At 37.2% G+C, this 26,823-nt stretch overlaps 4 protein-coding genes across 7 annotated transcripts; all 4 read left to right on the top strand.

Moving 5' to 3' along the window:
• The first annotated feature begins 82 nt into the window (after window positions 1–82).
• On the top strand, window positions 83–2,762 carry deltaCOP (coatomer subunit delta). The gene is made up of 8 exons (XM_014351064.2): window positions 83–307; window positions 457–496; window positions 586–809; window positions 887–1,272; window positions 1,341–1,511; window positions 1,603–1,916; window positions 1,993–2,309; window positions 2,395–2,762. Exons 1-8 carry the CDS (start codon window positions 305–307, stop codon window positions 2,482–2,484), a joined length of 1,545 nt encoding a protein of 514 aa, XP_014206550.2. The 5' UTR covers window positions 83–304; the 3' UTR covers window positions 2,485–2,762.
• Window positions 2,763–3,103: 341 nt separating this feature from the next.
• Pgm1 (phosphoglucose mutase 1) lies at window positions 3,104–6,355 on the top strand. Its single transcript, XM_014351047.3, has 5 exons — window positions 3,104–3,669; window positions 4,210–4,648; window positions 4,738–4,940; window positions 5,013–5,591; window positions 5,970–6,355. The coding sequence occupies exons 1-5, from the start codon at window positions 3,424–3,426 to the stop codon at window positions 6,192–6,194; spliced, it is 1,692 nt and encodes a 563-aa protein (XP_014206533.2). The 5' UTR covers window positions 3,104–3,423; the 3' UTR covers window positions 6,195–6,355.
• Window positions 6,356–6,833: 478 nt separating this feature from the next.
• CDC50 (cell cycle control protein 50A) lies at window positions 6,834–9,874 on the top strand. Of its 2 annotated transcripts, XR_001338939.3 has the most exons (5): window positions 6,834–7,376; window positions 7,453–8,256; window positions 8,326–8,491; window positions 8,650–8,717; window positions 9,553–9,874. XR_001338939.3 is itself a non-coding variant. In XM_089589402.1 (4 exons), exons 1-4 carry the CDS (start codon window positions 7,319–7,321, stop codon window positions 9,596–9,598), a joined length of 1,074 nt encoding a protein of 357 aa, XP_089445528.1. In that variant the 5' UTR covers window positions 6,835–7,318; the 3' UTR covers window positions 9,599–9,874. The 2 variants fall into 2 exon arrangements, 1 of the variants encoding a protein (XP_089445528.1); XM_089589402.1 differs by lacking the exon at window positions 8,650–8,717 and having other exon boundaries at window positions 6,835–7,376.
• A 3,225-nt stretch (window positions 9,875–13,099) lies between these two features.
• On the top strand, window positions 13,100–25,165 carry LOC106638105 (uncharacterized). 3 transcript variants are annotated; one of them, XM_014351148.2, is made up of 15 exons: window positions 13,100–13,659; window positions 13,908–14,509; window positions 14,635–14,822; window positions 14,902–14,979; window positions 15,063–16,502; window positions 16,588–16,776; window positions 16,905–17,006; window positions 17,344–17,448; window positions 17,748–17,889; window positions 17,957–20,850; window positions 20,929–21,135; window positions 21,230–21,750; window positions 21,844–22,087; window positions 22,170–22,275; window positions 22,364–25,165. In XM_014351148.2, exons 3-15 carry the CDS (start codon window positions 14,715–14,717, stop codon window positions 22,921–22,923), a joined length of 6,696 nt encoding a protein of 2,231 aa, XP_014206634.2. In that variant the 5' UTR covers window positions 13,100–13,659; window positions 13,908–14,509; window positions 14,635–14,714; the 3' UTR covers window positions 22,924–25,165. The 3 variants fall into 3 exon arrangements, with proteins under 3 accessions (XP_014206634.2, XP_014206631.2, XP_014206635.2); XM_014351145.2 differs by having other exon boundaries at window positions 16,588–16,827; XM_014351149.2 differs by lacking the exon at window positions 17,344–17,448 and having other exon boundaries at window positions 16,588–16,827.
• Window positions 25,166–26,823: the final 1,658 nt, after the last annotated feature.

Genomic DNA, 26,823 nt, shown 5'->3' with positions numbered 1-26,823 from the left:
AGCAAGCAGCAGCGCCGCAAATGTTGCAATGAGAACCACTTAAGTATGAGAGAGTTATGAGAGTGTTGAGAGGTGTGTACACGATCTTCGTCCGCACAGAGCACACGTCAGCTCTCTGTTCTCGCACTGTGTGCACAAACAATCAACATTATAACTTTAAATACGGTCCCTTTATCGCAATAGTGTCGGCATAACGTAATGTTAAATCTGGAACATTGTCCAGGAGAAGTAAAATAGTGGCTCTCCACCGGGACGCCTCGATCTGTTTTTTTAACTAGTTGATTAAAAAAGTTCGCATGCCAAAATGGTAAGAGTACATACTGTACATACGTGTGCATTTAATGACGTTAAAAAGTGTGTAACTTAAATCTCTCCGACTCCGAAAAGTGAAGCAAATTGTTCTCGGTTTACTTGATTGTTTCAATATTTTTCAACATTTTTTTTTTTTTTTTGCAGGTACTTATTTCTGCTGCAGTATGTACCAAAGGGGGCAAGAGTAAGCGCACAATCAACCTCGAGTTTTTGGGTTATCTGTTCTCTTGTGTCTATTCTTTGATGTTTATTTGGAATTTTTATTTTTCACAGCTCTCATCTCCCGACAATTTGTCGAAATGACGAAGGCAAGAATAGAGGGTCTGCTCGCTGCTTTTCCAAAGTTGATGAGTTCGGGTAAACAGCATACATTCGTCGAGACGGATTCTGTACGATACGTATACCAGCCACTGGAGAAACTTTACATGCTCTTGATCACAACGAAAGCTAGCAATATTTTAGAAGATCTGGAAACGCTGCGACTCTTTGCAAAAGTGGTAAGCTTGCTGCATCCACAGCTGGGTATTAACACTCAACGACCACATCACTTTGTTAACGCGTCATTTATATTTAGATTCCAGAGTATTGCAAATCCATGGATGAGTTAGAAATAGCTGAAAATGCGTTTAATTTGATTTTTGCATTTGACGAAATTGTGGCCCTTGGCTACAGAGAAAATGTTAATTTGGCGCAAATCAGAACATTTGTCGAAATGGATTCGCACGAAGAGAGGGTGTACCAAGCAGTCAGATTCACACAAGAGAGAGAAGCTAAAAACAAAATGCGAGAAAAAGCGAAAGAACTTCAGCGGCAGAAAATGGAAGCCAATAAAAAGGGAGGCAAGAATCCTGGTTTTGGCAGTAGTTACGGTAGTGGAAGCAGTTTTACGCCCACTGCTAATATCGGAGACACTGCCAATTACATTCCTGAACCTACCAAGCCCACTTACACATCGATGCAGTTAGTATTTCATTTCTTTAATTTAATCGCACCCATGAAATGGAAGTTTTATTAAAAATTTATTTCAGAAAAACTACTTCTGCTAGTGCAGGAGCGATGAAATTGGGTGGAAAGACTAGAGATGTTGATTCATTTGTTGATCAACTCAAAGAAGAAGGTGAAAACGTTTCATCTGTTGCAGCTACTACGATAGTAAAGGCAGCAGCACCGATTAGTTCGAGTGCTCAAAACACAGAACCGTACGTCTTGTTTTTGAAACAAGTCTACTACTTTGTTCAAACTATTGCAAAAAAATGTACCAAATTTATATACTACTTTATATTTTTATAGGGTCCATTTGAAACAAGAGGAGAAGCTGAATGTAAGGATCAGCAGAGATGGTGGGGTGCAAAATTTCGAGTTACATGGTTTGGTAACATTAAATATATCAGATGAGAAATGGGGTCGTATTCGTGTACAATTAGATAATAAAGACACGAGAGGGATGCAGCTACAAACGCATCCAAATGTGGACAAAGAGTTGTTTAGGACAAAGGGACAAGTAGGCTTGAAAATTCCATCAAAGCCTTTCCCACTCAAAACAGATGTAGGTGTTTTGAAGTGGCGTCTACAAGCTCAAGATGAAACTGCACTGCCTATCTCCAGTATGTTAAAATTAAATGTATGATATTTGATTTAAAAAAATTTTTTTACCTCAATTTTTTTTATTTTATCTTTTAGTCAATTGTTGGCCTTCTGAGAATGGTGAAGGAGGGTGTGATGTAAACATTGAGTACGAACTTGAACATACAGATCTTGAGCTAAACAACGTTCAGATAAACATTCCACTACCAATAAACGGTAATCCAATTGTAAGTGAATGTGATGGGCAATATAATCATGAATCAAGAAAGAATTCGTTAGTGTGGTCATTGCCGATAATTGATGCTTCAAACAAATCTGGATCCATGGAATTTGCGATTGCAAACTCGAGACCTTCAGATTTCTTCCCACTGCACATTAGTTTTGCATCTAAAACATCTTATGCCAAGATTAATGTAAGATTGAACGGAATAACGATTTTAAAACTTCTTACAGCTCTGGCAAATTTGAATGTATTAATAATTAAACGTTTCTTTGTAGGTCACTGATGTTATGCTTGTTGAAGATGACGGTCCTGTGAAGTATTCTGTGGAAACGGTCTTTTTCTCTGAAAATTATGAAGTGGTGTAGCTCAAAAAGTCATTTGCTATTTTCATATGTGTATTCATAAGGCTGTTTGTATTAAACACAAATAGTAAAAAATATATAATTTGAGTTAAGTTTGCATGTATCAAACTGCTTGGTGATTAAGATTGTGGAATCAAGTTTGTGAGAAAAATACTTGTGTTGTATACAATATGAGAGATTTTTCAAATGCAAGAAAATCTACAAATGTGTATAAAAATAACTCTGTTGACACAACAGCAAAATTATCAAGGATAAATAAACACAAAAATAATTTTTTGTTATTTAACAGTTGAATTATTGTGCACCTAAATTTTTTCATTCAATATATACCAAATACTTTACAGCAGGTATCACTAACTAAAATAAAAAATATCTTAATGATTTCTGCCCTCACTCGCTGTTGTATGTACTGATGAGAACTGAGATCTGAGATATATATGGAAAAAATGTATCCGATGTGTCACTGTGTCAGATGTATCATGTCAATCATGTTCATATAATTCATGTCTTTCATGTTTCATGTAATCATGTATTCATGTGTACTAATGCGCATGCGCTTTGATCGAAAGGAAAATATATTTCCACTAACTCCAAGTTCTTCCGCTTCGCAACCGCAAGTGCGTTTACTTTTTTATCTCGTCGTCGCAAGTAAAAATCTTCGACTCTCTCAGAGGTCACCGCGACAGTAGGGTAGTCGTGCACGCTGCAGAGAGAATTTATAAAAAGCAACACACGCCCACGGATATATCAGTACAGCGCCCTGCATTAGCGTGTGAGATAGTCCGCGCTAGCCAAGTGTAACAGAGTCGCATTTTCATTCACGTCAATTATTTTTCGTAACGGGAAACGTTTTTTCGACGAATTTTCGATAGTCCTGGAAATAAGTATAGTCGTCGTTGGAATTGTTTTTTAATTCGCCGCGAAAAGTGTTGTCGTTGCATAATGAGTACTTTAACGACCGCGATCATTGACACGGTGACTTTTGAAGGTCAAAAGCCGGGCACATCTGGTCTTCGCAAGGCCGTCAAGATATTTCAGCAGCAACACTACACGGAAAACTTTATCCAGGCGATACTTGACGCTCTTGGCACCAGTTTGGCTGGAAGTACGCTCGTTGTCGGTGGTGACGGTCGTTATTACAGCAAGGAAGCTGTTCAAAAAATCATCAAAATTGCCGCGGCCAATGGGGTATACGAGTGGCTAAACTTAATTTTTTTTTTTTTTCATCTCACATTTTTTTGTTGCTTAAAAATGTACTTTTTTTTTTTTTGACAAACTCTTAAAAATGTTTTTTCACTGGAATTATGGTAGTACATCAATTTTTTATTTTTTGTTTTTTTCGTAGCTCAGGGAAATCACTTTATTGTCTCGTGCGTTCGTACGTACAAACATACAGATGCATTAAAGATACACATTGTTTAGTTGAATCAATTGCGCTATATATACATCTACGCTTCTTGGAGATAAGAATTTTTGATTTGCAGCTAAATTTTCCTTCAAAAATGTACAGTTTTGAGATATCTTGTAACGAATATGTTCGAAGTGCATAAATTTTACATAAAAGTATCGTTGTTTGAACACGTTATCTTAAAATTTTTAAAATTTTTTTTTCTTTGTTTTTTTTTTTTTTTTTTTTTTTTTACTTGCGACACATCCAAAATATTACACGATGACGATGAAAGGGCGTGCTTTTGTGCTCTGATTGTAACAACATAACAACGTTTCAAGGTGTCAAAATTACTGATCGGCCAAAATGGGATACTGTCGACCCCAGCAGTGTCGGCGATCATCCGCAAGTACAAAACATTGGGTGGCATCCTTTTGACCGCGTCGCACAATCCAGGCGGTCCCGACGGCGACTTTGGCATCAAGTTCAACTGCGAGAACGGGGGCCCGGCACCGGACGCCGTCACCAACAAAATTTACGAACTCACAACCAGCCTGAAGCAATACAAAATCGTTAACGGACTGCAAATCGACATCGACACCGTCAAGAGCACCACCGTACAGGTCGATGGAAAACCATTCACCGTCGACGTTATAGACTCCGTGGGCGATTACGTTGCCCTGATGAAGGAAATATTTGACTTTGACTGCATCAAAAAGCTCATTCAGGGATCGGATGAACGCCCTCCCTTCCAAATTCTCATAAACGGTCTCAACGGAGGTATACATGCATACGACAAACCATAATAAATTCCTGCTGTGTTTTTACAGAGTAAAACAAATAAAGACATGTTTTGTTTTTATCTACAGTAACCGGTCCATACGTCAAGGAAATCTACGGCAAAGAGTTGGGCGTCAGTGACGCGAATTTGGTTAACTGCGTGCCCAAGGAAGATTTCGGCGGTCTACATCCAGATCCGAACTTGACTTATGCCGCCGATCTCGTTGACGCGGTTAAGGCTGGCCCCTACGATTTCGGGGCGGCGTTCGACGGCGACGGCGACAGGAACATGGTACAAAATATATCCCTGCACTTTCGTCGATTGTTGCGATGGTTGAACAATTAATTCATGGTTTAATTTCAGATAATCGGGAAAAAGGCCTTTTTCGTGAATCCCTCGGATTCCCTAGCAGTGCTAGCTTCCAATCTGAACGTCATCCCGTACTTCAAGAAGACGGGGGTCAAAGGGTACGCGAGATCCATGCCAACCGGTGCGGCGGTCGACAGGGTAGCTCAGAAAACGAACATCGAGTGCTTCCAAGTGCCAACGGGGTGGAAGTACTTTGGAAATTTGATGGACGCCGGTAGATTGTCCCTATGCGGTGAAGAAAGTTTTGGCACGGGGTCGGATCACATCAGGGAAAAGGACGGGATTTGGGCGAGTCTCGCTTGGCTGAACGTCGTGGCCAGACTCGGGAAATCGGTCGAACAGATTTTACTGGATCACTGGAGCACTTACGGTAGAAACTTTTTCACGAGATACGATTACGAAAATTGCGATGCCGACAAGTCGAATGATATGATGAAGTACATCGAGGATTTGATCGGCAAGCCGGAATTCGTTGGAACAAAGTTTACATCGGGGAGCAAAACTTACGTTGCCAAAGAGGGTGACAATTACTCCTACAAGGATCCGATCGACGCTAGTGTGGCATCTAAACAAGTCAGTTTTATCATACATATACACAAAATAGCTATAGATTATTTGTAACTTGAAACTAACATTTAATTAATTGTGTGTCCGTTGTTGACTTCAAAATTCAGAAATTTTTTTTTTTTCAATTGTTATGCCGATTAAAAAAAAAATACACTCATTTTGGACTTGAAAACTACACGCGATTACTTTAAATAGTGCTGTTGGAAAATACTTATTAATTTTTTTAAGCGAAAACAAAAAAAAAGTAAACACGCTTTTTTCAGAGATTTTATAGGTTTTTGCTATTGAAACATAGTTAAAAATTAAGTTAGAAAAAAAAACAACAGTATACAGTATTAAAGAAGCTTATACTGTCCAGAAAATGATGATCAATGGTTTTTTCAGGGTCTTCGAATATTATTTGAAGATGGTTCCCGGATAATTTTTCGCTTATCTGGTACCGGAAGTTCTGGGGCCACCATTAGATTATACATTGAAAGCTACGAGTCTGACCCTGCCACTTACACTCAAGATCCTCAGATGGTTCTCAAGCCCCTCGTTGATATTGCCCTCAAATTGAGTAAGCTTCAAGAATACACTGGGCGCGATAAGCCGACTGTAATTACGTAAACATACTTATACAGAATTGTTTATGATTGTACCGCACAACTTTACAAAAATTTTTATCGTGTTATATGTATAATTTATAAAATATATTTGCTATGAAAAAAAATGATAATTTATAAATATATTATATAGTTATTGTTGTAAGACTGTTTTTGTAAAAAAAAAAAAAAAAAAAAAAAAAAATAATAAAAAGCAGAAATAATTTTTCTTAATCGAGTATTGTTTCCCGTTATATATCAAAACCATATAGTATTTAAAAAAAATGTTTATGTCCCTCTCTCTCCTCTCTGCCACACGGCTGAGGCTTATAGCTTCTACACGTAAAGTAAACATGTACCCATATATCTATACAGAGTTACAGACAGCTTGGAGAGTCGGAGCGCCTAGGCGTCCAAGCACTCCGAGGTGGATAAATGAACAAATCTATTATTACTGCATTCTTGTCCTTCATTCATTTTAAAGACCTGTATACTCAATTTGTTCCTTATCAGTCAGAGAGTTGGAGCTTTATAGATCGATACTGATCGATTGGACATTAGGACAGGACATATGTGTGTAGTGAGAAGTGAGATACATTACATTATATATGTGCATTGCAGATGAATGTTTTGTGTTCTTATAATATGTTCTCAAGTGTGTTCTGTCCTTCAACCTTCAAGTCTTTCTGTCAGTTGTGAATGTTGTGATTTGTGAATCGTGAATTACATATACATATTATATATATATAGTTATACTCTCTATTCATGAGTCAGTGCAAATAGTGCAAATATGTACGGTTGACGTGATTGTTGAGAGTGTGACATTCGTCGTGAAGAATATAAGTAGAGGTGTAAACGATAAAAAATAAAACGGATGTACAGCCCAAAGTTTATTTATTGGAATTATCGCACACGCACACCCACGCCTAAGCGTAAAAGATATCGTTATTTCTTGAGTATAAGTATGTAATATGTATCGTTGAGTGGTTGGCTGGTTGGTGGTTATATTGTACAAGGAAAAAAATCGATAGTCCTCACCTTATACCCATGTAAGATCGACCCGCCATTGTAAATAAAAATGTTGACTGACATTTGAAACAACATTTTGTTGAGCAATATTTATTGAGGATTTCGTTTTAATATTGGCGAATGAAAATGCCAGCCCCTAGCGAAAACGATTCGCTATCCAAAACCAAAAAACCTTCAGGTAAGCTGTGCAAAGAAAGTTACTCAAGAACTGTGAGTCAAGCTTTTGATATTGATTTTTATTTCTTGTGTTACAGATAGTGCCTTCAAGCAGCAACGTTTGCCAGCTTGGCAACCGATATTAACCGCTGGAACTGTCCTACCGACTCTTTTTATCATTGGAATTGCTTTTATACCAGTTGGAATTGGACTTTTGTACTTTTCTGATGAAGTTAAAGAACTTATCAAGGATTACACAGAATGCAAATCCAATAACACGAAGAGAGATGGATCCGCAAAATGTATGGATGTAATCCAAAATTCAACTCTGGATTGCTATTGTGACATACAGTTCACCCTCGACACCGATTTCAATGGCAAAATTTATATGTACTATGGTCTTTCAAATTTTTATCAAAACCACAGACGCTACGTCAAGTCCCGTGATGATAATCAGCTACTTGGTCAATTGAGTGATGTTGTTTCTACCGACTGTCAACCATTTGATTATGTAGAAAAAGGAAACCAAAAAGTACCAATAGCACCTTGTGGTGCGATAGCCAATTCATTGTTCAGCGATGAATTGACATTATTCTCGCACAAGCACAATCAGACCGTACCACTGCTGAAAACCGACATAGCATGGCCATCTGATAAAAACATCAAGTTTAAGAATCCACCCGGCAATTTGAGTCAAGCATTTAAAAATTTTGAAAAGCCGAAAAATTGGAAAAAACCTATTTCTGAATTAGAAAACGGTTTTCAAAATGAAGATTTGATAGTATGGATGAGAACAGCTGCTTTGCCTACTTTTAGGAAATTGTATAGAAGAATAGATCATTCTCAACAAGGATTCAAACAAGGCTTGGTCAATGGAAAATACACTCTTACTGTCAAATACTGTAGGAACTTCATTGATTTCAATTAAATTATCCTGTTATGAATTTTCAACAGTAAACATATTATTTCAGCTTATCAGGTTGCGGCTTTTCAAGGTACAAAAAAAATGATTTTAAGCACAACATCTTTATTAGGTGGAAAAAATCCTTTTCTTGGAATCGCATACATTGTAGTCGGATGCATATGTTTATTACTTGGAGTCGCATTGTTAATTATTCACATCAAATGTTCAAAAAGGTTCGTTATTTCTTATTAATAAATTAATAACTTGATGTTAATATCTTTCTGTGTAAGAAAAATTTTGAAAATCTTCTTTTAGTAGTTTTTTTATTTGTAATGTAAAACATGTATTTACTATTTGCGCGTATATTTTACATAACATGTGTTTTACACAGCAAACTTATCTAAAGAGGGACCAAAATGACTATACATATATAGGAAGTAGGACTGTCTAAATGTCCTCGTAAGTTAATAAAAGGAAAATAAACTTTTATACCCATCTGATTTTTCAGACCGTTTTTATATCTATTTACGTCAAATTGCTTATGGTCTGTTTTATTATCATTTGAAAATAGAGACAAATTGGCAGAACTCTAGAAGTGTATCATTTTGTTTTGAAATAATTATGTTTAATACTGTAATTAGTGGATGAAAAAAACTAAAATTTTTATAATGTATGGATGCTTAAGAGAAGTTTTTATATCATGAAATGTACATCATATTGAAGTTCCATAATGCCTGAATTTAATCTGTACTGATATTCATATTTTCTGAATATTTTCTTAAATTTAATTCTTTTTTATGACGTTTTTCCATGTAATTTATGGCGTGCATTTCATAAATATATGCTTAATAGAATGTAATTACTCATACAGCTATTATTCATGGTTTTATTTGTGACTCATGCATGATTTAGCATGATGGTATCGTTACTGTGTTAAATAATTCTTGTATAGAGAAGTCCAATTCTTTATAAAACAAAAATTATTGATTCAGTATTAATAGAATGATTGACGTTTGTCATATACCAATCACAGAACAAACATATACTCTGATTCTTGCATGACATTCGCAAAACGAATAATTTAATCCTGGCTCATTGTTTTCAAAATACAACTAATGTAAGAAAATTATGACTTACCTACACTTGCTTTAGATTATTATGCTATGTATTCAAACTAGTGCATCTAAGTTACTTGCTTGATTGAATAATATGTTTTCCCCTCATCAATATGTTATTTTTACAATGTTTTTACTCTCTTTTATACAGTGTATAATAACAGATTTTTTTTTTTCAGTAACACTGATCTGATCAATGTGAATCCCACCACACCTTATCAATGAAGGGAGGATTTGTCGTAAACTAATTGACAAAAAGAACGTTTACCAAATAATTCTTTATCATATTAGTACACGATGGGGTAAATAAGTTAACGCCGAATTTACAAAAAGTTTTTTTTTTTTTTTTTTTTTTGTAGTCATGTATGTAAAATATGTTTTTTTTTTTCAAATGTGGAGTTAAGCAAATTAAGATTCAAATGAAACGAATATATCATCACCTCTGTATTTTGTATGACATATTTTCGTTGTAACTTTAATTTTTTAAACATCTCACAAAAATATATATATATATATATTTGCTTGATCCATTCAAGTTGCAGCTCTAGTCTTATAAAAATAAATAAAAACCCAAACACTTACACTTTTTTTTTTTTACGTCATTGCTTGAGTTAGGAATATTTTTTTCCTTGTAATGAACCGTGTAACGTACGATATGCAAGGCAAAAAAACATTAAAAATTTGAAATAGCTCTTATTTTACTGAACCATCGCATAATAAATATAAATGGACAATGTAAAACGTTATAAGTTTACATTGATACTGATTCTACAAATAAGTTAATATACAAATTTTACACTCCAAAAATTAGATATTATTTTATTTATTTGATTAGAGTAAAGTACATTAATGATTTGTGTTGTGTTTTGTTCATTTACAATTTCATATGCATACTGTTTAGTGTTTTGCAAAATACTTTTTATCAGAGTCTTACAGTTAATGTACATAAATGTTTATTATGGTTAATGAACTTCTGTGAATGAAATTATTTATGTAAGATAAAGCTATAAATAAAAATATGTTTAAATAAAAAAATTAAAATCATTTCTATTGATTTGAAGATAAAAAGAAAAGGTTTCCCACTCAAATTAAGAATTTGGATATTCAATCATCTGCGCTGCATATATATTATTACGGCTACGCGTTTCATTTTCTACTCTTGCAGCTAAGGTCTTAATACTGCTTCTTTTTAATTATTATAACACTAAAATGTACGTACTTTTACGTATATTGTTAATTGGTACTTAAAGGTAATTTAGTATTGCGTAATAAATAATTTACAAACCATTAGTAATAATAGTAATGATAAAAAATGAAGTCGATTGATATTTTCTTAATAGAGCCGATAATAATTAGGATTCCGAAAAATACGTATTTAAAAGTGAGTTATATCAATTGTTAACGAATTCGGAATGTTACCTCTTTTTTCGATAATTAAAAAAAAAAAAAAACCAATTTATCGGTACACGAATTCCTTTATCTCCATTTTCAAATTACTTTTTCAGAACCAACGTTTGCTTACTTACTGTTTGAAATGGTGTTTAATCTGTAAAAAAAAAATTAATTATAGCGGTGATGCGACTTACCCTCAGCGGTACGTCGATCGTTGCATAAATAAGAAATTAAAAGCAACTCTTTTTAAATAAATGAAATAAAACTTACTGACATTTCATACGTTCTGACAGAGAAAAAGTTTGACATTTTCACTTGTATTAACCATCATTGCACCTTTGACAGTAAAATTAACTTATCGATTTTTTAATAAAAACGAGTTAAGTGCTATCATGCAAAAATTACGATCACATTATAACTTTGCTTAATGAAATCAAATCTTATTGGTAGTGTACTATTACACTAAGTTACAAGCATTGTTTTTGCGCAAACCTTTAAAAAAAAAAAAAAAAAAAAAAAAAAAAAAAAAAAAAAAAAAAAAAAAAAAAAAAAAAAAAACTCCAAAAGCCAAAATTTTAATTGGATGGTAAAAAAAGATATTTTCAACATCACTTAAAAAATTCGAACGAAAGGGAAAAAAAGGGGGCCCAAAAAAGAGCATCGAGACTCTCGATTCTCGAGACTGTATTCGAGAGAGCACCCGCCTCTCGCTGCGATATCAGTGAGCTTTATATATATATCTATGAAGTATCGAGACTAGAGACAGCCCGCCCGCGAGTGAGACAGCCCCCGAGTGTATCATCAGCTCAGGTCGTGTAGAAAGAAGCGCGTCTATAAGTGTACCTATACCTACTCGCCGGCCCAACCGGGTCACCTCTTCTTCGAAGGGTCTTTATCGTGTACTATCAATTGTACGATAATCGTTGCTCAAAGTATCTACTTATTTTTATTATTATCATTATTTTTACCTGTAAGTACCTAGCCAAGTGACGTCGTTAGCCGTCCTCGCGAGAGATTCGCGCGCGCGCCCCTTTTGTTTTCAGTTCGCTGGTCTCCCCGTGTTTCAACCTATATACGCACATTGCACAAAAAACATATCATACAGTGATAGTAACAGATAGCAGTTACCTGCGAAGTGCGCGAATGTGTATATACATATACATATATACATATACATATATATATATACATCCACGAGTCCCGGCTCCGCGGCCTTCGTTGCGCGGCCTTGGTGATGTGGGAATTTCGATGGACTTTTGACTTAACATGATGACGAAGTCAATGAAGCCGAAAATTGTAGGTATCGGAGCGCCGAAGATAATTTATCAAAAAATTCATAAAAATTTTGAAGAAAAACAAGGAGAATTTAATGCCGAATGCTTTACTTATGAGAGGCAAGATTACCAGCAGGATATACTTATTCTTCTCTAAATGCAAATAGTGTGTAGTGTTTAAATGAACTTTCCCTAAAAGATTACAAATATAAGTACGTGGTGATGCTTGAAAGGCATAAAAGAGAAATCTGTGTACGTGGAGTGTAAAGCCGTAGTGGCCAGTACTACAACAGTACATATATAGTAATAGACCCGCACTATACCTATTACACTTGTGGATGGTTATTAGCGAAAAAGTTGCGTGTTGCGTGTGTATAACAATAATATTACTCAAAGGATTAGGTACTATACCGATGTACCTATAATACCCTACAATGAATAAGCAAATGTAGTGTCATATAAATTGTAAATGGTAAGGGTCGGAGGCAGGCCATAATTTATCCACATCAGCTGAGCAATAAAAGCTGGACCCAAGCAGGCTGCGCAGATTCTTTTGTTTACGCCTTGTCACTTTTCTGCACTGGTCTCTCTTTTCCTTATAGGCATGCATATGCATGGGGTATCGTATCGGCCTAATCGGCCTTTTCTCGCATTCGCATTTCATTTCGCATATGCACGGTGTGCGGTTGTTCTGTTCTCCGCGCTGCTCTTTGGAGAGAGAGTTGTTCCTCTCTCATGATTCTCAATTCTCAATTCTCATCTCTCTTTTTTCTTTCCGTGCACACACACACACACACACACATACATATATGTATTTATATGTTTCGTTTACCCCTACTCTGTCCGGTTTGTCGTTTGTCGTGAGTCGTGATATATTTATCCCTTTTAGTATACTATATATTATACGTGCGCTGATTTGCTACTACTGAAACTGAACTGAACTGCGATGCGCTTTGTGTATACACTTATATATACCTGTACCACTTATGTATTATATGTATATCCAACTGATGTGTTGTGAGTTGTGCAGCCAGTGAGCTGCTGTGCTGTGTGTACTTTATCCTAGCGCGCGCCGCCATCGTGACGCCAGGTGACGCTCGGCAGCTGTGCTCTCTCGTGTAATCTGTGTATACACCAATCCTGACTACTACCCATCGTCACCCTCGAATTGTTGTTACATTGTAGGCATACTTAATTACCTCCCTTCTATATAAGCTGGGTGGGTGAGCAGGGCACGGTGTCAGCAGAAGCCCGGACTTACGACGCGCGGGTGTGTATACGGTGTAACGCGTATGTGGAGTGCTCGCGAGGTCTTATTTCCTCCGGACTCCAGAACTCCAGACTGTGTGTACCTATACCTACAACAATTCGTTCGTTGTGTATGGGGTGTGTGTGTGCGTGTGTGCGCGCCTGATGCTCAGCAAAAAAAAGTGTGTCTGGACCGCCGCTGCTGCTGCCTATACGCAGCTTCTGCTCCGTTCTGTTTTGCTGGGGGGATAAACACAAAGTGCGAGGTGTAAGAGGCTCGAATGCAATTCGAACGGTGGCTTGTCCCGTATATCCACGTATAACCTCAACTCGCGTCCAGGATTTTGCCATCCCAACTGGTGAATCGCCGCGGTAGGTACCCCCTCCCCCCTCCCCCGCGCGCTCCTAAGCTGGCTCGCTTCGTGGGTCGGGTGACCTGGAATTTCGAGAGCAAAGTACACCTATATGATAGCCCATAAGCTAGGCCGGTTTTGTTATTTGGCGTCTGCTTCTCCTATAGTCATTCTTCCATTTAAATTTTTCACGCAAATTATAAGTACGCTTTACATTTGAGTTGTATTAAATCTTGTGTGTGTGTGTGTGTTTTTTTTTCATTTCAGGGGAGAAACGGCGACAGGACGTTTTGCGAGCGACCACAGCAACAGCATCACCACCTGTACTCGCGGCTGGAATGAGATGTTGATATTTTATGCGATTCTCTCGATTGCTCCAAAAATGCCAGCCAACTATTTTTGTCTTTTAGACTTGGGATAGCTGTCCTTGAAATTACGATTTCCTCAGTTATGCTGTTACCAGTGCTTGACAGATGGAGTGTTTTAGTTGCTTGTGTGTAAGAAAGCTATTAGTGTGTTGATAGTGTGTTATCAAATAGTGCGTGTTATCATCAATGGGTGAAATTTTTCAAAAGACGCACTTTAAAGACAGAATAGAATTAAAACACTATTTCATGGTTTATCTTTTTTTCAATGGTTAATGCATTTTGTGAAAAAAATAAATATTGCTGCAAGCTTATTTTTGCGTAACGTTCTAGTGTAGTAAAACTGCAAGCCTAAGTGAGGGAATGCTTGCTAGAATTCATTTATCAGTGAAAAAATCTCAAGAAACTACATGCATGTCAGGCACAGGCAGTCTTGGACGTAAACGCGTTGAGTGGCGTCGCAACGCCAATGTGGAAATAAACTACTTGCTGACACTTGTTCAGGTCAGCACATACAAATGTTATTTTCTCTTAAAATTGAAAAATATGCGTCACGATAGTACTTTAAAGGGCAGGTTGTACAATTTTAGAAACAATACATGGATGATTAAATTTTTTTTACTCCACAGATAGTAGAAGGGTAAAGAGTATAATAAAGGAACTATAAGGTAGCTCAACGCTACCCAGAGTTTCGAGGTGCTGCGTGGGCATGCAGCAGCCTCAGTCACGCCCTCTCCTTGGGGACTCTGTATCCTCTACAACATCCCCAAACACGCGTCGTAATAATAATCCTGTTGCAGTCCTCACCCAACAACAAGTAAGTCAATTGCAAATTTCTATTAAGCAACATATGACTGACAATGATAAGTATTTTACAGTGTTCTCGTATTTTTCAGTTACAACAGCTACAACAATTTCATTCTCAAAATTCTGGTTCTCAGGTTACTTTTACACTTCAGCAACCATCCGGTGGAGTGAGTCTTGAATTTATGTACACCATTTGTTTGTCCGCATCGTTATGTTTTTGTTATACTTTTGATCGTTTTCGTATTCACAGAATCAAGATCAGACAAATGGATCTTCAGCTGGAAATCACATACTCTATGTTAATCAGCTGAATCAGTTGAATCAAGGACCTTTAAATACATCCGGGACAGGCATGGGCCTCCAATCAGCCGGCCCTACTTTAGGGGTCGGCCTGAATATGGGATTGCCTTTTTCACTCTTAAATTCAGCTGGTCTTACGTCGTCCAATGCCATAACAGCATCAAACCCATTGCTCAACCTCAGCATTTCTAACATCAACTCAGGCTTATTAAATTCCAGTATTAATCAGTTGAACGCCTTGGGTGCGACGAATTTAAATTCTACTATGTCTTCGGACGGTATGAGCAATGGGTTGCCAAATCTCCAACAAGATTTAACAGGCATGAACAGATTAAGTGCTTTAAACTCAGCTAACATTGGCTCTGGACTTCCCAATATTGGTAGTGCAGGACTCGCAAGTGTTAATCCAACTCTAACGAGCTTAAATCAAAATCTCGCCTCAATTGGTGCAAATCTGAATGCAACAAACTCTGGTGCATCTACTTTGAATAATCTCAGTCCTAATATCAATTTATCCGCTAGTAACATGAATTCAACTCTCAATCAGCAAGGACTCAACAGGCCTTTAAATACCATAACAAGTTTTAATTCAACAAGCAGTAGTGCTCACTTTCCGTTTCAGACTATTCAAAGCATACAGAGCATTGCTCCGCACATAGTTGGCTCAAGCATAGCAAATGTTGTGAGTTCTGCCATATCTCAGAACCAAAGTAATAATGTTACCTCGATCGCGCATTCAACAAATTCGGGATCATCGATTGTTAGTAGCACTTTTACCAGTACACATAGCGGACCGATTCTTGCCACAGCAACCAATGCATCCCATGGAGCTAACAATAATCAACAAATTCAATTTGGAATAATGAATTCGAATGTACAAAACGTTATAACTTCACAAGTGGGTACAAATGACTCCGCATCAAATTCTTCCATCGGCGTTGGATTTCAGCGTCAGTTTACGAATCAAAATTTAAATCAGTCACCGGGGGTTAATCAAGTTACGAATTCCATTATTCCCAACATAAAAACAGTGCAAGGTATTCAAAGTCAGTCAAGTAGCGCGCCGGGCAGTCCATTTTCGATACCGATGAAGAGTCCAGCATCAAACATTGCTCATCCAACACCCAGTCCAAGTCCAAATAGGATATTGCTCAGGAGTCCAGCTCCAAATTCTGTGTCGAGAAACAGTCCCAGTCCACAATCCATTCCAACTTCTAACGCGAATTTTAGTGTACAGTTACAAAGCCCCATGCAGAGTCCAATTGGTGTTAATCAGATACAGAGTCCGGTACCCAGTCCCTATCCCCCTTCGAAAAGTCCCCACATAAACTCTGGAGCATCTTTAGCTAATAAAAGTCCTGCTCCAGGAGGCAGCCCAGGCCCTCCAGTTGTAAGCTATTATTTCTTAATTGATGAACTTTACTTTTTCTCCACAGATACCATTTTCATTGAATTAACAAATGCAAATATTCCAGGTGAGGCCAAACACTCCAATTTTACAACAAGGTATGCAAGTCTTACAAATAATTGGTACCCCTCAAGGGTATCAACAAACACCTCAGCTCGTCACGAGAAGCATATTTGGTAATCAGCAAATCCAAATAGCCACAACCAAGCCCAATAAACAGCCTCCCCAGATACTACCGAAACCACCTTTACAACAGGCGAGTGTTACCCAGCCAAAACAACGTGCTGCCACTACTATTACTAATCAAGTAAATAATTAGTTGTACTAACATGTTTTCGTAAGTGTTGTATTAATATGGTCGTAACATTTCTTCAATCTCATTAGGTAACACAACAGTCACAGCCTCAGATTGTTTTAGCAGGGCCACAGCAAAATCAGCCAACAGCTACCATGATACCTACAGCTCAGGGTCTTTTGCTTAATCAGGTTATTAACTCACCGAGTTTTAAATTCAATATGTATAAAATTTATATTTTGCATGATACTTTTCTTTATGCTTGCAAGGTTATTTAAAACACAGTCATTACCCGAAATCAATGCATAAATCATTATTTCGATATCATTTTTTTTTTCTTTTTTTTTGTTTTTTTTTTTTTCACGACATAAAAGCTATACAATTCAATTGCATAATTTTTCCATATAAATGATAAAAATAACAGTTCTTACAATTAGCAATTTCATCGCTTGTTTCATAAAATAATGTAATATTCATCAACATGGGGCATCGTAATACTTTTGTCTTTCTCTTAACCTTGGTATACAGGTATTACCATCCACTGGACCAGTTATTGTACAGCAGCAGCCTGGTGGTGTTCAGCTGATCCTTAGGGCTCCAACGAATGCTCAACAACAAACTCATACCGCACAGGTGACGGTTTCATTTGCATTTCACTTGCACATTCACAATCATTATCTAACATACATCAGTTGTGAATGTCTTCTATGTACGATTCTGTCATGCTTTTTATGTGCTTTTCTGCTAAAATGATTAGCTTAAAAAAAAATGTATAAAAATTTTTTTCTGTGTAAGGTTTGTATCTCATGAAAATATATATATATATATATATATATATATATTTCTAAATATGTGGAAATTCTCAATAGATTATGATGTTAGTGTTTTATGGTTACATTTTTTAAAACTTTTAAATTCTTTTTATGTTGTAGTTAACACAGCAACAGCTAGTCAGGGTAGTCACAGCTCAAGGTATGCAATTGCAAGGTCTGGCTCCAACCTTTTTTGCTGTGCCTAATGGTTTTTCTTCACCGGCACCCCCCGTTATCAGGCATACGTCTAGTCCAGCACCTGGTCAGTTTGAATTTGATATCATTACTAAGTTTCAAGTTAACTAAATAAGCACTATGTTGACAAACAGCAAATCCCAGTAACAATGGTTCGATAGTGATTCAAAATCCTATGGTTCAAAATTCTCAACCTCAAATTGCCCAGCAACACCCAACGATCAACACAACCGGAAATGTACAAAATGCACAAACAATTATTGATCAGAGTTTGCTGCCTCCGCCAAAGAAGAAAGCCAAGAAGAAAAAGAAAACGAAAAAAAAAGATGAGGAGCCACCGAAGATGGATCTTGCTAGTATCATGAAGATATCGGGCATCGGTGACGACGATGATATTTTCGATAGTGATATCACGGAGTCTGAAGCGCCTGTCTCGCAGCCTGCTATTCAAGCAGAACTAGCTCCTACACAGGGTTCTCCTCTCGTAACCATACCAAATACCTCTGTTCAACAAAACGTGATTCAAGCACCCGTTGCACCGACCGTAGTCCAGCCTCCTAGTTCATCCGCAGATAGCCTTACCTCGAACAATTTAGTCACGCAAGTCCAGTCGTCCACCGATCAAAATCCGATTTCCGGTCCAATCTCAGGACAGTTAAGGCTATCTGTTGGCGAAGATGGACGAATAGTGTTGCATCACACGCCAGATCCCAATCAGCCCCAGATCGATCAGGCTACCGCACAAGCTTTAATCAAGTCCTTGACACAAGGTGGTGGACAAAACTCGCAAATTATTTCTCAATTGCTGCAAGCACAGATTCAACAGTCTACTCAAAATATGACCAACAATAACAGGCAAAAATTTGTTAAATCGCCGGTCTCCAAAACCATATCCACGGGCCTGCCTTTAGCGAGTCCTTCGAGTTCCAACTCGATCATGAGTCCACAGCAAAGTCAAGTCAGTTCCAATTTGAGTAATCAGTCGAATTTCAGTGCGCCCAGTGTGTCTCCAAATCCACAACAAACTATGCTAACGACAACTGTTCAAGCATCCAACGTGCAACCAATAGTCAACGCGTCCTCGCAAAATCTTGTTCAACCTGTAAAAAATGTTACGAAAAAAGCCTTTGAAGCTATCAAGAAACAAACAATTGTCGATGTAAAGTCTACCACCTGTCAGAAAACTAACGTACAAAATCCCCGACCCATCATAGTTAATCAGATTGCAGCTGTTGCTCCGCAACAGGTCACTAACAATCAGCAAATAAAATGTAATCAGCCAAAAGTTAGCCGTAATACTTCTCTGAATCAGCAACAAAATTCAAATAAGCAAAAGCCTGTGCAGATATGTGCACCTGTTCAGCGTAATACTCAGGTAGTAAAAAATAATCAGATTCCACTGCAGCAGATAAATGCTCAAGACGAAGGCCCGTTTGTTCAAAATGCGACTATTTTTCAGCAAAATTTGGCTCAACAGGTATCTCAAACCGCTCAAGTTCAGAACCTGCAAAATATCTTTGAACAAAATCTACAACAAAACGTCGGTATCGCGTTACAACGGACATCTGTGGATGGCATTAAAATCGAGTCGCTTAACGCTGTTCAACAAAGTAATCTGCAACAAGCGCAACAATCGAATGTCAGTTTATTGCAGCAAAACATTAATACTACTAATATTCAGCCAACAGAACAAAACTTTCAGTTCCACAACAGTGATCTCACTCACCAACAAAAGGTACAAGCAAATGCCAGTCATCCTGCGCACCAGAAAGTACAGAACGTTAATGCGAGTTCGATGAACAATCAGCAGCTCCAGAATCTGCAAGCGAGCATACTGATCTCAAATCCTGCCCGACAGCAGGAACAGCCAAAGGTGGAAACACAAAATGTGTGTAATGTGAATTCTCAAGCAGCTACGATATTGAACTCGCTCAAGATAACTCCCGAAATACTGAACAATTTGAGCAATTTAAATCCCAACGATCAAATCCTTATTGCTACTAACAATGGACAAATGCAATTGATCAGTCAGCAGTACCTACAACACTTGCTGCTAACTGGCCAGCTAAACGTCCAGTCTCAAACCCAACCACAGTCTCAAGTTCAAAATTCGGTACCAGCTCAGACACAGGTTCAGCAAAACCAGACGCAAAAGATAGTGATTGGTGATCCAGATTCAAACAATCCGAATTTGCAGGAGGTTCAAATAAATACACCAACGAGTCAGATCATAGTAAACAGTTCTGGTGGAGCACCCACGATACAGAACAACATCCAGAACATTGTAGTGCAGGCTGCACCAAACCAGCTGCCCCAGCAAATTCAGATTCAAAACTCTGGTTTTCCGAGACAGTTCATCGATAATCTGAACCAGCAGCAGATCCGCAATCTCGGTAATAGTGCTCCGACGCTCGTGAATTCGGACTTGAACTCGAACGCTGCCAACGCTGCTGCGACGGCGGTTGCGACTGCCAATCAACAATGTAGTGCGGCAAAGAAGCCAAAAGTGGTAAAGCGGACTAAAGTGTTGACAGTGCCGACTCAGCAGCAGCAACAACAAGTTAAAGTTGCAGGTGTTTCGCGGCAAGTTGTAACGACAAGTTTGATCGCAACTACCACGATGACGACGACGACAACGACGACAAGCACTTTACAACCCCAACAACAACAGGTCGTAAAACAAGACTTGTTGAAAAGTAAAACGGTCAACCTGCTCACACGAGTGATTGATGGGAATAAGAACGAATCGTCGCATCCTGTCGCCAATGGTCCTGTCACTTCTCTATCTTCAAGTTGCCAAGTGCCTATTTTGTCAACAGGACAAGTTGTTCAGAGGGTACAAACGATACAGCTTGATGCTCAAAAGCAACAATTACTTGCAAGTAATCAGGCTCAAATCAAAGTTATTATAGCACGAAAGAACAAATCGCAAGCCGACGAAGCTACTTTGCAAAAATTGTACCAGGAGCAGACCAGGATTCTAGCTAGTGGTAAACTTATAAGCAGTACTCAGCATCCAATAACCTCAGTAAGTTTGAATAACGATCATTGGTATTGCTCTTGTAGTTTTGAATTAATTAATTTAAAAATTTTTTTTATTTCTCAGGAACCAGAATCTGCAATAAGTGTCAATGTTGTTTCTTCAACGACATTAACTTCAGGCACGACCGCGCAAACGACGTGCAAAAGTCAAACTTCGACAGTTCAAACTCAGACTCCAGCCCCAGCTCCCACTTCATCCGTAGCAATGAAATCACAAAACATTAATCTGTCCACGTCATCTTCAAGCAATATATTTGTACCAAGCATTGCAGTGAGTGACCAAAATTGTTATATTTTTATGATTGTTTTACAATAGCTTTGACTGTGATTAGATTTAATGATTTTGAAACTAATTTCTTTGACAGCAGGTTCAGAGGATACAGAGTCCATCATTGTCGGTTCCCATCAAGTCTCAACAACAACACCAGCAGCAGCAAAAGCAGCAACAGCAAGCACAGCAGCCATCGCAACAGCCACAACAAGTTCCAATCCAGGCCTCAAGTCAGTCTCAGGTTCAAATTAAAGTCGAGGGTGGCCAGGTGCTTGTTCCGTCCAGCTCGAGCGTGCAGAACTACGACAGTGCCAGAACGATGCTTGAGTCCCAGCAATCGGTACAAACAAAACTGACAGATATCAAGCCGTGTATAGAGGCAACGACGAGAAGTCCCAGTATTAAGCAAGAGCTGGTCTCTTCCGCTCAGCTGCAAGTTCAATGTACGCCACCTGCGGGTCAGGCGACGTCTCCGCGAACGACTGGCGGCAAAACTCTGCCAGCTCTTCAGAGCAAACTCTCGAGTCCTGAAAATCAGCCAACCAGTCCAAGACATGGCGTTAAAAGGCCTTCGAGTACCAGTCCTGTTTGTCGCCAATTTAACAAATCTGAGCCGTAAGCATTTTTCTTCACAATATTCATGCGTGATACCATACACGTTTAATAATTTTTTACATTCAGTAAATTGAATTTTTTTTTTAATTTTAGTTTTGAGCAACAATTGAAAATGGATCAAAATGGTGCAACGAATCCCGATGTTAATATGCCCTTCCAAAGCAAACGCGATGCCTGCAAACGACTTGTCAGGTATCACTGCTTCAATGATCAGGTGCTTAGCAAAAAGGATTTAGAAAAAGCTGACGAAATCTTTGAGGAGACAGCTAAACATTTGCTAGGCAAATTTAATTCTATGGTTAATAAATACACGTACCTTCTCATAATGGATAGTATGGTAAGCGCGGTGAAGCAAGCATTATGGTACAAACACATTTAGATTGATCAATCAAATAACAAGTAAATTTTATTTATTACAGCGTGAAACGAGAACGTCCGAGCTTATGATGATTGACCGTATGATAGTGAATGAAGAGCAGGTGACGTTGAATAGGTTAAAGGAACAAGATGCGAAGCTAGCAGCTGGTGAGTAAAAAATTTTATAAAAAATCTCCTAAAAAAAATTAAAATTTTTTAAATAAATTATAAATCATTGATGATTGGAAATTCACAGAAGAATTGAGGCTAAAGCCTAAAATAGAGCCAACAGACATGGAAGGGGATGAAAGATTGTTGGTGCCGAAAGTCGAGTCAGGCATCACGGATCCTTCGGCGGCGGCAGCAGCCTCAGTCAAGTTGGAGGTAGAGATGGAAGTAAAGTCAGCCGACTACGACGAATGGCTCGAAATTCAGAAGGAACTGGGGGTTTATACACCGTCGGAACTAGCACTCGGTGGCAAGAGCCGGTCCAAGTCCAGCCGGGCGCGCGCCAACGGTGAGACGCGCGACACCAGCGCCTTGGAGCTTGAACGTGACTTGCTCGACGATTCGGAGAGCCTCGATGGGCTGGCTCTGTATGCACAGGCTACGTGCTCGACGAGAGCTCAATCCAACGAGCACAGTGCCAATCCCGAGGAGCACGACGACATAACCGCCCAAGTACAGTCTGCTATCGATAGCATTCTTAATTTGAAGAAACGACCGGCACCAGGCTCGTCGGGTGGTCAATCTTCCGGTAGCGAATCGAACGACAAACTCCTGGATCAGGCAGTGCGCAGCATCCTCGGCTCGTGACCCTCCTCTAGTAAGGTTTATTAAGCCTGTCTTATTTTCTAATTTCTTTTTGGTCTGCGTTTGCAGCTCGGACTTTATCTGCAATTGCTAATTAAGCAACGTCTTTGTATGTACATAATTGTGCGGCTATACGAATTGCCGGAATTCATAAGACGTTCTACAATGGCCTTTGTTTAGGCAGCTATACATGTCTCTAGGTAGCAAAATAATCAGCTCGAATCTTTTCGTCGAGCTATGTAATATTATAATTTTGTAAAAAAAAAAAAAAAAAAAAAAAAAGAAAAGAAAAAAAAAGAAAGAAAGAAAAGAAACTATTAGAAAACGATTCACTCCACATTTTAAGCCACATCACATTAGTAAATACTTGATGAAAAGTAAAAAAAAGCGTCTACGAGATACACAAAATACTTAAGGAATTTATGAAGGGGTTGGTGATTTGTATATATTTGTTTTTAACGTGTATTATTACAATATTAGATTATCAATAATATACTTTATCATTATTGTTATCGAGATTTGTTCTCAGAGAGAAAATTGTAAACTGCTGTAATTGTAAATTTTCTTCATTGTCGTTAAAATTGCGAATCGTAGCATAAAATAGGAAAATATTCACGGAAACGTTCTCTTTAAAGGAACTGGAGAATAATGCACGTAAAACTAGTCCAAGTTCATTAAACTTTTCGGATGTTTTATGCAAAAACTATGATATTTTACTGAGATTTTTATACGATTTAACGTTTCTATCATTTTCTTATATCAAATTCACTGAACTATACACATTTTTCAAAAGTGTAAAAAAAGAAAAAAACTAAATTATCATACGTGGGAACAATAAAGCACCCCGTTAAATATTATATGATCAGAATTTAATCTTCAAGTGGACACTAGATTTTCTAGAAATGTAAAGCATACATATATATATGTCCATCAATGGTGTACGAAAATCAAAATTTAAAAAACAGCACAATTTTAAAGTTTTTACGTGGTTTTAGGCCGTTTTTTTTTTAGGTAATGAAATATTTGCTTTAGTAGAGTTCTAAGTGATGTTTCTCCAGGGCGTAATACGCGTGCGGAGAAAGGATACTCGATGCGTAACATTTAGGGATAATTTTCTTGATAATGATTTCTTTAGCAAATCTATGAGAATTTATTTATTTTAATTTTAAGCGATAAATTATTGTGTCGCTCCAAGTGCATTAATGGAATTTTGGAGATATACATATATACATACATCCACGCATAGCGATAATTTAATAGGCAATTGATTTTTGTGTGATTATTTTTTTCTGTTTGTTGGATTAAGTGCGTTTTACACGATTGAACGTCCTTTTTCCGAATGCATACAGACAAAGAGACAAAAGATGGCAACAATATTAAGTGGCCCTCTTGATGTACACAGTGTACAAATATTTTACTTCTGCGAAATAAAATTTAAAGAAAAACTTATCCAAGACTGACGTATATAATGATAATGAATTAAAAATACTTGATGTAATTAATGAGTCGAGTAGCGTTCATTTGTACATAATATTTAATTAATAAAACTCTCGACGGCGGTGTGACTTATTATTTTTTAAATGCGGCAGGCTTCTATTTCAAGAAAAGTTCCTCCCTCAACCGATTACTTCTCCCTTTTTTCACCTGATTTTATCATCATTTCATCATGTATTTTTAAAAAAATTTTTTTTTTTATAGAGTTGTACGCATACAAATTATCTCTTGGCAATAACTTGATTATCATTTCAGTCGTTGATCGTTTAATATACACACATATACGCGCGCGCGCGAAATAATAAACACAATTGCATGTGTTTTTTTTACCTCTTGATGATATTTGTACGCGCGTCAATCGACGATTTGTAGAAAAGAAGCATAATCTAACGGCATAATTAAAAAAGTGTTTAGCAAAAGCCATTACGTTCCTATAAGATAAAAAAAGAAATGGAAAACTGTAGATATACACTGTGATTCCAGGGTTTTAGCTGTGGATGTATAAAAGTAACAATTTTTCGCCAAACATTATGAATTTTTGTCTTTGTTTCATGTGCTCAGTGCAAAATTTGAAAAAATACAAATAAATCATTGTAAGATTTTTAACGAGTATTTTATCTTTACGAACTACACTCTCTGAGCATGTGGTGAGTGTGATTTTTTTATCCTCGTCGACTTAGCTTCAAAAAAAAAGTAAAGAAACAAAAAAATATAAAGTTGATGGAATTCGCCAAGAGGAAAATAAAGACGTTTAAACATCGAAATGTAATTTTATCAAATAAAGTTTTTTTAAAAGATGAAATTTACCCGAACCTAGCTGCTTATATATCCCTTACACCCTTGTATTGTTATGATAATAAAAAAAAATCACTCTTTTTCATAAGCTACCTGAAACATTTTAAAGTTTTTAACCGTAGTTATGTTTTAAAAATGGTCAATAGTTGACATTTCTCCGAACAAAACATATACGAATTTTCGATGCATCATCGCGATAGCTATGAAAAAAAGCAAAACCAAGTACTTTACAGGCAAATTCATAGAATGGACAAAACATAAAGTATAAATTTTATCATGATCGAATTACTTGAGTTTTATAATGGTCAAAAGAAAAATAAGTAACGTTGTAGCATTGAAATTTCATTTTTGCCGAAGTTTCGCCCAGGAAAGCATAATATTGTTTCCTTTTCCTTTCGTGAACCTATAAATACAAACATTGTTGCGAGCTCTCAGAAATTGTGAAAAAAAAATCGCATATATTTAACATTGAGCAAACAATAATAAAACAAATCTCGTCTTTGCAACAATTTACTTTTTCAGTTACCTTCGTTGTAACTATGTCAGTAATGATTTGGGCAATCATCTTAAGCGCTAAAATTTCTACGGTATCAAGATTTGCGCAGTCCCTGGAAAAAACTGCTAAATTACCAGATAGCATAATTTTTAACTGTTCTTTGCTGCTACACTAAATTTGTTCGATTAAAGTACTCGGATCGATCGCAGAATCATCGAGGTTTAAATCTATGGTTGCGGTCCTGGCCATAAATTAATACATATATTGTACACCTTAATGACTGTGGGATCGCTTGGAGTGTCTTAATTGTTTGTACTTTATTCCGATTATCCTGAGCAGTAAGATACTCATCGCTATGAAAAATTTGTAGAGCAAAAAAATAAACTAATTTTTAAATGGCAATCGAAATTAAAATAAATGATTAATATTTATCATCATTATAAAATTTTTACAGATACTCTTTCGATGATGTACCTGTTTAACATTTATACGTTCATAGGAATTCTGTAGCCGCTCATATTTTTCCGCTTATTTGGCCACTTATCCCTAAATCCCTGTCCTTTTAAGTTCGAGAAAGGTAGAGATCTACCTTGCAATTTGTTTCATACCATCAGACGATCCACTAGACTACTACTTACTACATAGTCATATAGTGTGCAGTTTCTTATTTTTTTTTTTTCTATCGAACTTTTAGCGGGTCACAAAAATTTTCTCCAATGAATACTTTATATATGGGGCCCCCATAAATTATGATTTAAAAAAATACAAAATTTAATGATCCGTTGTTATACATTCCTTTTTATTATTTTTTTTAGGCCGATACCGGGAAACGGTTTATTCAATATTTTGATTTTAGCATCAAACTGTTTGTGATAATATTTATCTCGCCATTTACCTAGTTTCTACAGGCTTTTTTGACCTTACTACTGTTCTCTCTTTTCTCCCTTGGAACGTTGTCTTTTTCTTGCGATCTTTTTTTCTCATTTCTCACAATTCTCACGTCTCACGACTACTCGCGCCTCATCTACCACCTGCTTCTCTCTTATAAATTTTTTACACGTGTTACGTTTCTTTTTCTTCGATTGATTAGTTTCATGTTTCTCTTTTTTCTCTTATGG

This window comes from Copidosoma floridanum, unplaced genomic scaffold, assembly GCF_036245765.1.
Source record: "Copidosoma floridanum isolate Cflo_tuat_1 unplaced genomic scaffold, Cflo_Japanese_pri ptg000009l, whole genome shotgun sequence".
NCBI classification, from domain to species: domain Eukaryota; kingdom Metazoa; phylum Arthropoda; class Insecta; order Hymenoptera; family Encyrtidae; genus Copidosoma; species Copidosoma floridanum.
Note: the sequence above shows the minus strand (reverse complement) of the source record. Positions and strands in the feature narration are given on the sequence as shown.